The sequence below is a fragment of the Nerophis ophidion genome, linkage group LG28 (genome assembly GCF_033978795.1).
Source record: "Nerophis ophidion isolate RoL-2023_Sa linkage group LG28, RoL_Noph_v1.0, whole genome shotgun sequence".
Taxonomy (NCBI): Eukaryota; Metazoa; Chordata; class Actinopteri; order Syngnathiformes; family Syngnathidae; genus Nerophis; species Nerophis ophidion.
Window position 1 is genome coordinate 26957774 of NC_084638.1, and position 15979 is coordinate 26973752.

The following is a 15979-nucleotide window of genomic DNA, read 5'->3' on the forward strand; positions in this document are numbered from 1 at the left end:
ATTTTGTTTTAAAGTAATGTGTGATGAATGCTGTCTCTGCATTTTCATTAAAAGTAATGTGTGATGGATGCTGTCTCTGCATCTTGTTTAAAAGTAATGTTTGATGGATGCTGTCTCTGCATTTTGTTTAAAAGTAATGTGTGATGGATGCTGTCTCTGCATTTTGTTTAAAAGTAATGTGTGATGGATGCTGTCTCTGCATCTTGTTTAAAAGTAATGTGTGATGGATTCTGTCTCTGCATCTTGTTTAAAAGTAATGTGTGATGGATGCTGTCTCTGCATCTTGTTTAAAAGTAATGTGTGATGGATGCTGTCTCTGCATTTTGTTTAAAAGTAATGTGTGATGGATGCTGTCTCTGCATTTTGTTTAAAAGTAATGTGTGATGGATGCTGTCTCTGCATTTTGTTTAAAAGTAATGTGTGATGGATGCTGTCTCTGCATTTTGTTTAAAAGTAATGTGTGATGGATGCTGTCTCTGCATTTTGTTTAAAAGTAATGTGTGATGGATGCTGTCTCTGCATTTTGTTTAAAAGTAATGTGTGATGGATGCTGTCTCTGCATTTTGTTTAAAAGTAATGTGTGATGGATGCTGTCCCTGCATTTTCATTAAAAGTAATGTGTGATGGATGCTGTCTGCATTTTGTTTAAAAGTAATGTGTGATGGATGCTGTCTCTGCATTTTGTTTAAAAGTAATGTGTGATGGATGCTGTCTCTGCATCTTGTTTAAAAGTAATGTTTGATGGATGCTGTCTGTGCATTTTGTTTAAAAGTAATGTGTGATGGATGCTGTCTCTGCATTTTGTTTAAAAGTAATGTGTGATGAATGCTGTCTCTGCATTTTCATTAAAAGTAATGTGTGATGGATGCTGTCTCTGCATCTTGTTTAAAAGTAATGTTTGATAGATGCTGTCTGTGCATTTTGTTTAAAAGTAATGTGTGATGGATGCTGTCTCTGCATTTTGTTTAAAAGTAATGTGTGATGGATGCTGTCTCTGCATCTTGTTTAAAAGTAATGTGTGATGGATGCTGTCTGTGCATTTTGTTTAAAAGTAATGTGTGATGGATGCTGTCTCTGCATTTTGTTTAAAAGTAATGTGTGATGGATGCTGTCTCTGCATCTTGTTTAAAAGTAATGTGTGATGGATGCTGTCTCTGCATTTTGTTTAAAAGTAATGTTTGATAGATGCTGTCTGTGCATTTTGTTTAAAAGTAATGTGTGATGGATGCTGTCTCTGCATTTTGTTTAAAAGTAATGTGTGATGGATGCTGTCTCTGCATCTTGTTTAAAAGTAATGTGTGATGGATGCTGTCTGTGCATTTTGTTTAAAAGTAATGTGTGATGGATGCTGTCTCTGCATTTTGTTTAAAAGTAATGTGTGATGGATGCTGTCTCTGCATCTTGTTTAAAAGTAATGTGTGATGGATGCTGTCTCTGCATTTTGTTTAAAAGTAATGTGTGATGGATGCTGTCTCTGCATCTTGTTTAAAAGTAATGTGTGATGGATGCTGTCAAAGGCCTTGCTCAGGTCAATAAAAACAGCAACAGCAAAGTCCCTCTTATCAATTTCAGTGCTTACCTCCTCAACTAGTTCCATCACTGCCATGGAAGTGGACCTATTAGATCGGAAACCGTATTGGTGTTCATTTAGCAAGTGATGCTTATCAATAAAACTGTTTAATCTTGACACAAATAATTTTTCAAGGACTTTTGAAAATTATGAGAGTAAAGAAATAGGCCTATAGTTGGTGAACTGATGCTTATCTCCACTTTTGAAGATGGGAATGACTTTTGCCGTTTTCATTTTCTTTGGGAAGACACTTTTTATGAAAGAAATATTGCAAATATAAGTGACGGGAACAGTGTCGTGGAATGTCTGTCTTTTATCCCATATTTTCTGTCTGTTGAAGTCCTAAAAGAAAATCTGTCAAAAAGCTTTAAGAGGTCTGCTCTTTTCTTTTTTTTTCCTATTCAGAACCAAAGGAGCATGTGTGGGGGAAAGTTGAGTTTGTGGTGGCTCTGACCATTCTAAGAAATGTTATGACTGTTTTTTTATGACTAAGGGATCCACGGTTGTTTTGGAGCCAGTAGTTGCAAAAGAACGAGGCCTTGACACATGAGGGAAACATAAAAGGCCAGGAGACCAATATTTGATATGATTTTGCTTGATTCTGAATCTTTCGGAGGATGCTGTCTGCAGTTCAATCCAACTTGTACTTTTGAATATGGGTAAATACAACTTTTGTACTAAAACCACTTTGTTTGCAGTTTAAGCTTCGGGCCAATCCACCACAACAACTATAAAACCAACAATTTCCTTGATCAGAGAAAAGTCCAAGTCACAGCAGTCTGTTGACTTCTTGTTCTTCTGAGAATGTACAATTGTTGGGATTTCACTTTCATGAACGGGGGAAATAAAAAACGATTCTAAATTGTTTTGAATGTTTTTTTCATTAAATTTTGCACTGTTTTCAGGTTGTACAATTTTATTTGCTAAATTAGGTCCAACATTTACAAAGAAGGTGTTAAAAGCATCCGTTATTTCTTTAGGGTCATTTATAGTTTGATTATTTTCTATAAAATAGCTAGGATGTTGCTTATGTGTCATGTATTTTTTTTTTTTTATGATACCATTCCAAACTTTCCACGTACCCTGGATGCTATTTTGATGTTGTTCTAATAGGTTACAGTAATATGTTCGTTTGCTGTGCTTTATTACTTGTGTTAACTTATTTGTGTACATTTGTGTTCAGTCTCTTTGGTTCTGTACTTTAAATGTCTTCTGTAAAGATCATTTTTCTTTTTTAAAGACTTCAATATTCCTCTTGTGATCCACGGTTTGTCCATAACGATGCTGTCTTTAATGACATGTTTTTTAATTGGACAGTGCTTATCGTACAGTTTTATGAAAATATTAAGAAAAGTTTCATATGCCTCATCTGGGTCTGTGGAGGTATAAACCTCCCTCCAGTCTTGGACACATAACTCAGACTAGAATGCTGCCATAGTTTTGTGTGTTTGATGTCTAACAAATCTATATTGAACTGCTTTTTTGCTCTCTCTCTTATCAAAGAAATTGTGTAAAATGCTGAATACAGGTAGATGATCACTTATGTCACTTGGTAGTAGTCCTGCTGTTATTTGATTCTCCGGACGATTGGTGAAAATGTTATCGATCAGTGTGGCAAATCTACGGTTATTCGGGTTGGTTTTGTTATAAGGGGAAAGAAATTATTACTGTACAATCCTGTTATAAAATCTGTTGTTTTATAACAGATTTTATAACACCGCACACAATATGGATCTTTTTTGATTTACTAAACATATCATCCCATTTTTGATTGAATGTGTCTAGACATGATCCAGGCGTTCTATAAACACAACTGACATATATTTATTGGATTTTTCTACTTCAATTTCTACAGTTATACATTCAAATACTCCAGCTTTAGCAGTTGATTTGCTGTCAATCTTCCAACGGTTCAAATCTCGATTCACAAAAAGTGCTACTCCTCCTCCCCTTTTTCCAACTCTATTTGTGGTGAATAATTCATAACCTTCCAATCTCATTTCACAACACTTGTTCTCATTGAGCCAAGTCTCTAAAAACTGCAACAACACTGCATTTTTTGAACTGGCTCAGATATTCTCTAATATTTTCATAACTTTTATATAAGCTTCGGCAATCAAAATGTATTATGGTAAACGATTTGTCCACATTCACACATTTAAATTGTTCATCTGTGTAGTACTCACAGTTTCTGGTAACATCATTGTAAAGATTACAATCCGGATCTATGTCACTGCCAAACTCATTGGACTTACAGTTGTAATTGATATTGTCATTGAAGTCTAGTTGGATGTGATTAGAATTATTATACACTTCATTACTATTATTATTATTGTCATCAGTACTTCTACTATCTAATTCCTTATCACCAACATTGGTTAAGATATTTTTTAATTCAATTTCCATTATACTTTAGTTTTTTCTTTATTCTTTGTACAGATAAAACATTTGTATCCACCTCCACTGAAACACTTGCACTGACACACACACACACGCACGCACGCACGCACGCACGCACGCACGCACGCACGCACGCACGCACACACACACACACACACACACACACACACACACACACACACACACACACACACACACACACACACACACACACACACACACACACACACACACACACACACACACACACACACACACACACACACACACACACACACACACACACACACACACACACACACACACACACACACACACACACACACACACACACACACACACACACACACACACACACACACACACACACACACACACACACACACACACACACACACACACACACACACACACACACACACACGCCCAGACAATACTTTTACTGTATTTTGAGCATCCCAAAGCAGTCGAGGAGAAAACAAGTGTGTATTTGATATTAGTTTAGTGTTTATACGTGGTGTTGAGTTCTTTATGATCCAAGGTAAGAAAAAGTTAAAAAGAACAAAAATAGTCTGAGCATTCCAAAAATAATCTCATCAAAAATCTCACTGTAGCTGTCCTCATAAAAAATGGAACGTTTAAAAAATGAGCTCGACAAGAGTGCAATTGTAACTGTGGGAAAAAAAATGGAACAATGGACATCATCTGAACTGTTCAAGGTCTTCAAGTTCTGTCACCAGTATCATCTGAACTGTTCAAGGTCTTCAAGTTCTGTCACCAGTATCATCTGAACTGTTCAAGGTCTTCAAGTTCTCTCACCAGTATCATCTGAACTGTTCAAGGTCTTCAAGTTCTCTCAGCAGTATCATCTGAACTGTTCAAGGTCTTCAAGTTCTGTCACCAGTATCATCTGAACTGTTCAAGGTCTTCAAGTTCTCTCACCAGTATCATCTGAACTGTTCAAGGTCTTCAAGTTCTCTCAGCAGTATCATCTGAACTGTTCAAGGTCTTCAAGTTCTGTCACCAGTATCATCTGAACTGTTCAAGGTCTTCAAGTTCTGTCACCAGTATCATCTGAACTGTTCAAGGTCTTCAAGTTCTGTCACCAGTATCATCTGAACTGTTCAAGGTCTTCAAGTTCTCTCACCAGTATCATCTGAACTGTTCAAGGTCTTCAAGTTCTTTCACCAGTATCATCTGAACTGTTCAAGGTCTTCAAGTTCTGTCACCAGTATCATCTGAACTGTTCAAGGTCTTCAAGTTCTCTCACCAGTATCATCTGAACTGTTCAAGGTCTTCAAGTTCTCTCACCAGTATCATCTGAACTGTTCAAGGTCTTCAAGTTCTCTCACCAGTATCATCTGAACTGTTCAAGGTCTTCAAGTTCTCTCACCAGTATCATCTGAACTGTTCAAGGTCTTCAAGTTCTCTCACCAGTATCACTTTACCTTGCTCCGGTCTAGATCCATTCAGCTGAATGAAAACCTTGCGGTTTCTTGTCCATGTGGCTCCAATCTTGTTGTTTTTCCTCAGGATCCGTGCTCCCTGTACTATATCTGATATTTTCTTGGTCAGATGCTGGTTGACATACACCCTTAAGATCCCTTCAACTTTCTTCCTTGTCTCAGTAATTCCGTTTTGTGTCTGGGGTTTACAAAGCGCACAAAGACTGCAGGCTTTGCTTTGTCTCTGCGTGGCAGCGTATGACACGCTGAGATGTTGTTTGCATCCACGTGTATGTCTTTTCCTTTCAAAAAGTGCAAGACTTGGTCTCCTAAAGTTTGCAGATCCTCTGTCTCTGCGTCCTCTCCAACATTCCTGCCCGCCGCAGCAGCTCGGGCATATGAGCGCGGTCTGATGTTTAGTCGTGTGATGATGACATCTTCCATCCTTGTGTACTGCTCCAAGTTTTCAACTCTCCTTTCAAGATCACTTATTGTCTTGTCTTTTTGTCCAATTATTTCTTTGAGTTTTCTCCCTTAATCTACAAGCTCCGTTAGCTTGCTTAGCTGCTGGGAGATGCTAGCCAGGTCCCCTGACATGAAGTTTAGTGACTGGCGTATTTCCTCTATGTCATTCTCCATCTTCTTTGGGAGAGGCATGACAAAAAGTGCGTCGATGCTTTCCACGCCTTTCTTTTGTATTTTGGCAGAGTAGATTAAATAATAGTTACTTAATGTTGTCCTACCTCATGTATAGCCCGAGAGCCCCAAAGCGAGCAGCGTGCCTACACGGCGGCCATATGAATGTAGTATGAAGAAGAATGTTTGAATGTAGAGACATAGAATCATCATACTGCTGGCATTATATGCATCAAGTGTTCATTCAAGGCTGAGGCAAAATATCCAAATATATGGTGTATGGTCACATGACCTAAAGATATATATGGTGTATGGTCACATGACCTAAACATATATATGGTGTATGGTCACATGACCTAAACATATATATGGTGTATGGTCACATGGCCTAAACATATATATGGTGTATGGTCACATGACCTAAACATATATATGGTGTATGGTCACATGACCTAAACATATATATGGTGTATGGTCACATGACCTAAACATATATATGGTGTATGGTCACATGGCCTAAAGATATATATGGTGTATGGTCACATGACCTAAACATATATATGGTGTATGGTCACATGACCTAAAGATATATATGCTGTATGGTCACATGACCTAAACATATATATGCTGTATGGTCACATGACCTAAACATATATATGGTGTATGGTCACATGACCTAAAGATATATATGGTGTATGGTCACATGACCTAAAGATATATATGGTGTATGGTCACATGGCCTAAACATATATATGGTGTATGGTCACATGACCTAAAGATATATATGGTGTATGGTCACATGACCTAAACATATATATGGTGTATGGTCACATGACCTAAAGATATATATGGTGTATGGTCACATGGCCTAAACATATATATGGTGTATGGTCACATGACCTAAACATATATATGGTGTATGGTCACATGACCTAAACATATATATGGTGTATGGTCACATGACCTAAAGATATATATGGTGTATGGTCACATGGCCTAAACATATATATGCTGTATGGTCACATGACCTAAAGATATATATGGTGTATGGTCACATGACCTAAACATATATATGGTGTATGGTCACATGACCTAAAGATATATATGGTGTATGGTCACATGGCCTAAACATATATATGGTGTATGGTCACATGACCTAAACATATATATGGTGTATGGTCACATGACCTAAACATATATATGGTGTATGGTCACATGACCTAAACATATATATGGTGTATGGTCACATGACCTAAACATATATATGGTGTATGGTCACATGACCTAAACATTTATATGGTGTATGGTCACATGACCTAAAGATATATATGGTGTATGGTCACATGGCCTAAAGATATATATGGTGTATGGTCACATGACCTAAACATATATATGGTGTATGGTCACATGGCCTGAACATATATATGGTGTATGGTCAAATGACCTAAAGATATATATGGTGTATGGTCACATGACCTAAACATATATATGGTGTATGGTCACATGACCTAAAGATATATATGGTGTATGGTCACATGACCTAAACATATATATGGTGTATGGTCACATGACCTAAACATATATATGGTGTATGGTCACATGACCTAAAGATATAAATGGTGTATGGTCACATGACCTAAACATTTATATGGTGTATGGTCACATGACCTAAAGATATATATGGTGTATGGTCACATGGCCTAAAGATATATATGGTGTATGGTCACATGACCTAAACATATATATGGTGTATGGTCACATGGCCTAAAGATATATATGGTGTATGGTCACATGACCTAAAGATATACATGGTGTATGGTCACATGGCCTAAAGATATATATGGTGTATGGTCACATGGCCTAAAGATATATATGGTGTATGGTCACATGACCTAAAGATATACATGGTGTATGGTCACATGGCCTAAAGATATATATGGTGTATGGTCACATGACCTAAAGATATATATGGTGTATGGTCACATGGCCTAAAGATATATATAGTGTATGGTCACATGACCTAAAGATATATATGGTGTATGATCACATGGCCTAAACATATATATAGTGTATGGTCACATGACCTAAATATATATATGGTGTATGGTCACATGGCCTAAAGATATATATGGTGTATGGTCACATGGCCTAAAGATATATATGCTGTATGGTCACATGACCTAAAGATATATATGGTGTATGGTCACATGACCTAAACATATATATGGTGTATGGTCACATGGCCTAAAGATATATATGGTGTATGGTCACATGACTTAAAGATATACATGGTGTATGGTCACATGGCCTAAAGATATATATGCTGTATGGTCACATGACCTAAAGATATATATGGTGTATGGTCACATGACCTAAACATATATATGGTGTATGGTCACATGGCCTAAAGATATATATGGTGTATGGTCACATGGCCTAAAGATATATATGCTGTATGGTCACATGACCTAAACATATATATGGTGTATGGTCACATGACCTAAAGATATATATGGTGTATGGTCACATGACCTAAACATATATATGGTGTATGGTCACATGGCCTAAACATATATATGGTGTATGGTCACATGACCTAAACATATATATGGTGTATGGTCACATGACCTAAAGATATATATGGTGTATGGTCACATGACCTAAACATATATATGGTGTATGGTCACATGGCCTAAACATATATATGGTGTATGGTCACATGACCTAAACATATACATGGTGTATGGTCACATGACCTAAACATATATATGGTGTATGGTCACATGGCCTGAACATATATATGGTGTATGGTCACATGACCTAAAGATATATATGGTGTATGGTCACATGACCTAAACATATATATGGTGTATGGTCACATGGCCTAAACATATATATGGTGTATGGTCACATGACCTAAACATATATATGGTGTATGGTCACATGGCCTAAACATATATATGGTGTATGGTCACATGACCTAAACATATATATGGTGTATGGTCACATGGCCTGAACATATATATGGGATATGGTCACATGACCTAAACATATATATGGTGTATGGTCACATGACCTAAAGATATATATGGTGTATGGTCACATGGCCTAAAGATATATATGCTGTATGGTCACATGACCTAAAGATATATATGGTGTATGGTCACATGACCTAAAGATATATATGGTGTATGGTCACATGACCTAAACATATATATAGTGTATGGTCACATGGCCTAAACATATATATGGTGTATGGTCACATGACCTAAACATATATATGGTGTATGGTCACATGGCCTAAAGATATATATGGTGTATGGTCACATGACCTAAACATATATATGGTGTATGGTCACATGACCTAAAGATATATATGGTGTATGGTCACATGACCTAAAGATATATATGGTGTATGGTCACATGACCTAAACATATATATAGTGTATGGTCACATGGCCTAAACATATATATGGTGTATGGTCACATGACCTAAACATATATATGGTGTATGGTCACATGGCCTAAAGATATATATGGTGTATGGTCACATGACCTAAACATATATATGGTGTATGGTCACATGGCCTAAAGATATATATGGTGTATGGTCACATGGCCTAAAGATATATATGCTGTATGGTCACATGACCTAAACATATATATGGTGTATGGTCACATGACCTAAAGATATATATGGTGTATGGTCACATGACCTAAACATATATATGGTGTATGGTCACATGGCCTAAACATATATATGGTGTATGGTCACATGACCTAAACATATATATGGTGTATGGTCACATGACCTAAAGATATATATGGTGTATGGTCACATGACCTAAACATATATATGGTGTATGGTCACATGGCCTAAACATATATATGGTGTATGGTCACATGACCTAAACATATACATGGTGTATGGTCACATGACCTAAACATATATATGGTGTATGGTCACATGGCCTGAACATATATATGGTGTATGGTCACATGACCTAAAGATATATATGGTGTATGGTCACATGACCTAAACATATATATGGTGTATGGTCACATGGCCTAAACATATATATGGTGTATGGTCACATGACCTAAACATATATATGGTGTATGGTCACATGGCCTAAACATATATATGGTGTATGGTCACATGACCTAAACATATATATGGTGTATGGTCACATGGCCTGAACATATATATGGGATATGGTCACATGACCTAAACATATATATGGTGTATGGTCACATGACCTAAAGATATATATGGTGTATGGTCACATGGCCTAAAGATATATATGCTGTATGGTCACATGACCTAAACATATATATGGTGTATGGTCACATGGCCTAAACATATATATGGTGTATGGTCACATGGCCTAAACATATATATGGTGTATGGTCACATGACCTAAACATATATATAGTGTATGGTCACATGGCCTAAACATATATATGGTGTATGGTCACATGACCTAAACATATATATGGTGTATGGTCACATGGCCTAAAGATATATATGGTGTATGGTCACATGACCTAAACATATATATGGTGTATGGTCACATGACCTAAAGATATATATGGTGTATGGTCACATGACCTAAAGATATATATGGTGTATGGTCACATGACCTAAACATATATATAGTGTATGGTCACATGGCCTAAACATATATATGGTGTATGGTCACATGACCTAAACATATATATGGTGTATGGTCACATGGCCTAAAGATATATATGGTGTATGGTCACATGACCTAAACATATATATGGTGTATGGTCACATGGCCTAAAGATATATATGGTGTATGGTCACATGGCCTAAAGATATATATGCTGTATGGTCACATGACCTAAACATATATATGGTGTATGGTCACATGACCTAAAGATATATATGGTGTATGGTCACATGACCTAAACATATATATGGTGTATGGTCACATGGCCTAAACATATATATGGTGTATGGTCACATGACCTAAACATATATATGGTGTATGGTCACATGACCTAAAGATATATATGGTGTATGGTCACATGACCTAAACATATATATGGTGTATGGTCACATGGCCTAAACATATATATGGTGTATGGTCACATGACCTAAACATATATATGGTGTATGGTCACATGACCTAAACATATACATGGTGTATGGTCACATGACCTAAACATATATATGGTGTATGGTCACATGGCCTGAACATATATATGGTGTATGGTCACATGACCTAAAGATATATATGGTGTATGGTCACATGACCTAAACATATATATGGTGTATGGTCACATGGCCTAAACATATATATGGTGTATGGTCACATGGCCTAAACATATATATGGTGTATGGTCACATGACCTAAACATATATATGGTGTATGGTCACATGACCTAAACATATATATGGTGTATGGTCACATGACCTAAACATATATATGGTGTATGGTCACATGGCCTAAACATATATATGGTGTATGGTCACATGGCCTAAACATATATATGGTGTATGGTCACATGACCTAAACATATATATGGTGTATGGTCACATGACCTAAACATATATATGGTGTATGGTCACATGACCTAAACATATATATGGTGTATGGTCACATGGCCTGAACATATATATGGGATATGGTCACATGACCTAAACATATATATGGTGTATGGTCACATGACCTAAAGATATATATGGTGTATGGTCACATGGCCTAAAGATATATATGCTGTATGGTCACATGACCTAAACATATATATGGTGTATGGTCACATGGCCTAAACATATCCACATATGAATAAAAGACCATATGGCCCTGCCTTAATTACAATGTGATTCTTTGCCCTGAGAATAAAAATATTTGCTTACTTGGACTGTGATGAAGCTGTGAGGACTCAGCTGCTTTGTCTTCATGCTCTTCAGTCTTCACAGAGACAACAGTCAGTGGAAACTTGCAGACATCAGCCTCCTCCTGCCCTGGAAGACACTCTCCCTCCTGACTCATCCACACGTCCTCCTCTTCCTCTTTAATGAGGGGCGGCTGTGGATCCTCCTCTTCCTCTTTAATGTGAGAGGGCTGCTGGACGTCTGTTGGGTAAATAAGTAAATAAGATAAACATAAATGGTAAATGGGTTGTACTTGTACAGATCTTCTCTACCTTCAAGGTACTCAAAGAGCTTTGACACTACTTCCACATTCACACACACATTCACACACTGATGGAGGGAGCTGCCATGCAAGGCGCTAACCAGCACCCATCAGGAGCAAGGGTGAAGTGTCTTGCTCAGGACACAACGGACGTGACCAGGTTGGTACTAGGTGGCGATTGAACCAGGAACCCTCGGGTTGCGCCCGGCCACTCTGCCAACCGCGCCACGCCGTGAGCTTTACATGTTTACCCCGCGTGCCGTGCCGTGTGACACCAAGGCCCCAGCAACGTTGAGTTATTGATATATTCTTATTGCTTCACACTATTTGGAGACGTGGTTAATGGAGTCAGTGTCGCTGCTGTTGTCCAGCAGTTCAGTGACAATTCCTGCTTTCCTGAAATCATGTCTCTCAATAGGAGCCATTTTGGGGTCTTTACATAAACACACAAATGGAAATGAAACGGCACGGCCTGGCGCAGTCATATATCCCAGCATGCACCGTGCGCTTCTTCTCCTAAAAGGGGAAAATGAAATCGGGGGCTGCTTACCGTAGTTGTGAGACCTGTTGCGGCTCAATATCGGTCCATATATAAGGCACACCGGTTTGTAAGGCGCACCGTCAGCTTTTGAGAACATTTAAGGTTTTTAGGTGCGCCTTATAGTGCGGAAAATACGGTATTGCTTTTCAGGTTTACATAAACGTCACACCCAAACAAAGCATCCTCACAAATCACAAGTCAACAGCGCAGCTCTTCTTCTACCTGATGTCCACAATATATGACAAATCAAGTCTCTAAAGGCTGGGCTGAGGTTAAACAGTAAACAAATGGAGGTTCATTTGTGTCTTGATAATGAAAGCGTTTATTTTACACAGAATTGATACTTTTTAGATATCCAAGTTAAATAAAACAAATTATAAAAATTACATATACACAGTTAACAAAATGTTACACTTAAATCAAAATCACAACCAAAAGCAATAAAACAGTTTCTGTCTCTGTTGAAGGGGTGGGGTTCTGGGGGTCTGGGGGACACTCAAAGTTACACAACAAAATGGCAACAAAAAGTTATTGTGACTGAAATGATCACAGTTACGACACTATGTGCTGAAAAAGTACTTAGAGAACTTGGTCAAATATTTTATTGGGTCTACTTTTTGAGCATATTCAACAATATGGTGATAATGATCTTCTATTTTAATTTGTAAACATTGTTTTTTACAAAAAATACCAATCAGGTGATGAAGTCCATTTACTTCCAGTTGGTGACGCCACACAAGTACCAGTACTTCTGTTAAAAACACCTCTGTCTGTTTCAACACAATACTGGAGTTTTCATCAATAACTTACACAAGTACCAGTACTTCTCCTGTTAAAGACACCTCTGTCTGTTTCAACACAATACTGGAGTTTTCATCAATAACTTATGCAAGTACCAGTACTTCTCCTGTTAAAGACACACCTGTCTGTTTCAACACAATACTGGAGTTTTCATCAATAACTTACACAAGTACCAGTACTTCTCCTGTTAAAGACACCTCTGTCTGTTTCAACACAATACTGGAGTTTTCATCAATAATTTACACAAGTACCAGTACTTCTCCTGTTAAAGACACCTGTCTGTTTCAACACAATACTGGAGTTTTCATCAATAATTTACACAAGTACCAGTACTTCTCCTGTTAAAGACACACCTGTCTGTTTCAACACAATACTGGAGTTTTCATCAATAACTTATGCAAGTACCAGTACTTCTCCTGTTAAAGACACCTGTCTGTTTCAACACAACACTGGAGTTTTCATCAATAACTTACACAAGTACCAGTACTTCTCCTGTTAAAGACACCTGTCTGTTTCAACACAACACTGGAGTTTTCATCAATAACTTACACAAGTACCAGTACTTCTCCTGTTAAAGACACCTGTCTGTTTCAACACAATACTGGAGTTTTCATCAATAACTTATGCAAGTACCAGTACTTCTCCTGTTAAAGACACCTGTCTGTTTCAACACAATACTGGAGTTTTCATCAATAACTTACACAAGTACCAGTACTTCTCCTGTTAAAGACACCTCTGTCTGTTTCAACACAACACTGGAGTTTTCATCAATAACTCACACAAGTACCAGTACTTCTCCTGTTAAAGACACCTGTCTGTTTCAACACAATACTGGAGTTTTCATCAATAACTTACACAAGTACCAGTACTTCTCCTGTTAAAGACACCTCTGTCTGTTTCAACACAATACTGGAGTTTTCATCAATAACTTACACAAGTACCAGTACTTCTCCTGTTAAAGACACCTGTCTGTTTCAACACAATACTGGAGTTTTCATCAATAACTTATGCAAGTACCAGTACTTCTCCTGTTAAAGACACCTCTGTCTGTTTCAACACAATACTGGAGTTTTCATCAATAACTTACACAAGTACCAGTACTTCTCCTGTTAAAGACACCTCTGTCTGTTTCAACACAACACTGGAGTTTTCATCAATAACTTACACAAGTACCAGTACTTCTCCTGTTAAAGACACCTGTCTGTTTCAACACAATACTGGAGTTTTCATCAATAACTTACACAAGTACCAGTACTTCTCCTGTTAAAGACACCTCTGTCTGTTTCAACACAATACTAGAGTTTTCATCAATAACTTACACAAGTACCAGTACTTCTCCTGTTAAAGACACCTGTCTGTTTCAACACAATACTGGAGTTTTCATCAATAACTTACACAAGTACCAGTACTTCTCCTGTTAAAGACACCTCTGTCTGTTTCAACACAATACTGGAGTTTTCATCAATAACTTACACAAGTACCAGTACTTCTCCTGTTAAAGACACCTCTGTCTGTTTCAACACAATACTGGAGTTTTCATCAATAACTTACACAAGTACCAGTACTTCTCCTGTTAAAGACACCTCTGTCTGTTTCAACACAATACTGGAGTTTTCATCAATAACTTACACAAGTACCAGTACTTCTCCTGTTAAAGACACCTCTGTCTGTTTCAACACAACACTGGAGTTTTCATCAATAACTTACACAAGTACCAGTACTTCTCCTGTTAAAGACACCTCTGTCTGTTTCAACACAATACTGGAGTTTTCATCAATAACTTACACAAGTACCAGTACTTCTCCTGTTAAAGACACCTCTGTCTGTTTCAACACAACACTGGAGTTTTCATCAATAACTTACACAAGTACCAGTACTTCCCCTGTTAAAGACACCTGTCTGTTTCAACACAATACTGGAGTTTTCATCAATAACTTAGACAAGTACCAGTACTTCTCCTGTTAAAGACACCTCTGTCTGTTTCAACACAACACTGGAGTTCTCATCAATAACTTACACAAGTACCGGTACTTCTCCTGTTAAAGACACCTGTCTGTTTCAACACAATACTGGAGTTTTCATCAATAACTTACACAAGTACCAGTACTTCTCCTGTTAAAGACACCTGTCTGTTTCAACACAATACTGGAGTTTTCATCAATAACTTACACAAGTACCAGTACTTCTCCTGTTAAAGACACACCTGTCTGTTTCAACACAATACTGGAGTTTTCATCAATAACTTACACAAGTACCAGTACTTCTCCTGTTAAAGACACCTCTGTCTGTTTCAACACAACACTGGAGTTTTCATCAATAACTTACACAAGTACCAGTACTTCTCCAGTTAAAGACACATCTGTCTGTTTCAACACAACACTGGAGTTTTCATCAATAACTTACACAAGTACCAGTACTT

The 15979-nt window shown here is 37.4% G+C and overlaps 1 protein-coding gene across 1 annotated transcript in view; it reads right to left on the reverse strand.

Annotated features, from left to right (window-relative positions):
• Window positions 1–15979, reverse strand: part of LOC133545643 (zinc finger protein OZF-like) — a 50915-nt gene that overhangs the window by 6352 nt on the left and 28584 nt on the right. The window contains exon 2 of the mRNA XM_061891408.1: window positions 11939–12157. Within this exon, the coding sequence (XP_061747392.1) occupies window positions 11939–12157 (219 nt within the window). The remainder of the gene's footprint in view (window positions 1–11938; window positions 12158–15979) is intronic.